Source organism: Crocuta crocuta, unplaced genomic scaffold, assembly GCF_008692635.1.
Source record: "Crocuta crocuta isolate KB4526 unplaced genomic scaffold, BGI_CrCroc_1.0 scaffold234, whole genome shotgun sequence".
NCBI classification, from domain to species: domain Eukaryota; kingdom Metazoa; phylum Chordata; class Mammalia; order Carnivora; family Hyaenidae; genus Crocuta; species Crocuta crocuta.
The window spans coordinates 2,757,546-2,758,132 of NW_027529647.1; the positions used below are offsets into that span (position 1 = coordinate 2,757,546).

The following is a 587-nucleotide window of genomic DNA, read 5'->3' on the forward strand; positions in this document are numbered from 1 at the left end:
GTGAGGGGCGGGGACGGGGCCCGGGAAGGGGGCCCCGCGCCCGCCGCGCCCGCTCACGCCGCGCGCGCCCCCAGCCCCTCTTCGGCGGAGGAGAAGAGCACCGGCAGCATACTGGACGACATCGGCAGCATGTTCGACGACCTGGCCGACCAGCTGGACGCCATGCTGGAGTGACGCGGCTGCTCACATCGGGCCCGCCCGCGCCGCCCGGGGCCCGGGCCCGCACACTGACCTTTACCTCAGGGTGGGCACCTCTGGGCGCAGCGCGAGCAAGCAGGGCCGAGGGCCGACGGGGGCCAGGCGGGCAGGGGCAGGCCCTGCTGCCCATCCCCTGCACAAGCACAACTTCTGCCCCCTGGACCCGGGCCGGACCGACGGCCTGGAGGACTGCCTGGCCAGGGGACTCGAGGGCTCTAAGTAAATGCTGCTGCCCGGCGCGTGCCCGTCCCTGTCTGCTGCTCCCTGTGCAATAACTGCTGGGCCGCCCGCCCGCCTGCGCGCGCCGGGCTCTGCCTGCGGCGGTGAGGAGGGGCAGCCCCTGGCCCCCTGCCCTGAGGCCAGGCTGGGTCTGCCCCCGGAGGCAGGGG

General features: G+C 75.3%; 1 protein-coding gene across 1 annotated transcript in view; it reads left to right on the forward strand.

The window, feature by feature from the left end:
• Positions 1–174, forward strand: part of CASKIN1 (CASK interacting protein 1) — a 9,253-nt gene extending 9,079 nt beyond the window's left edge. The window contains 1 exon segment of the mRNA XM_077762780.1: positions 6–174. Coding sequence (XP_077618906.1) covers positions 6–174 — 169 coding nt within the window.
• The last annotated feature ends 413 nt before the right edge of the window (positions 175–587 follow it).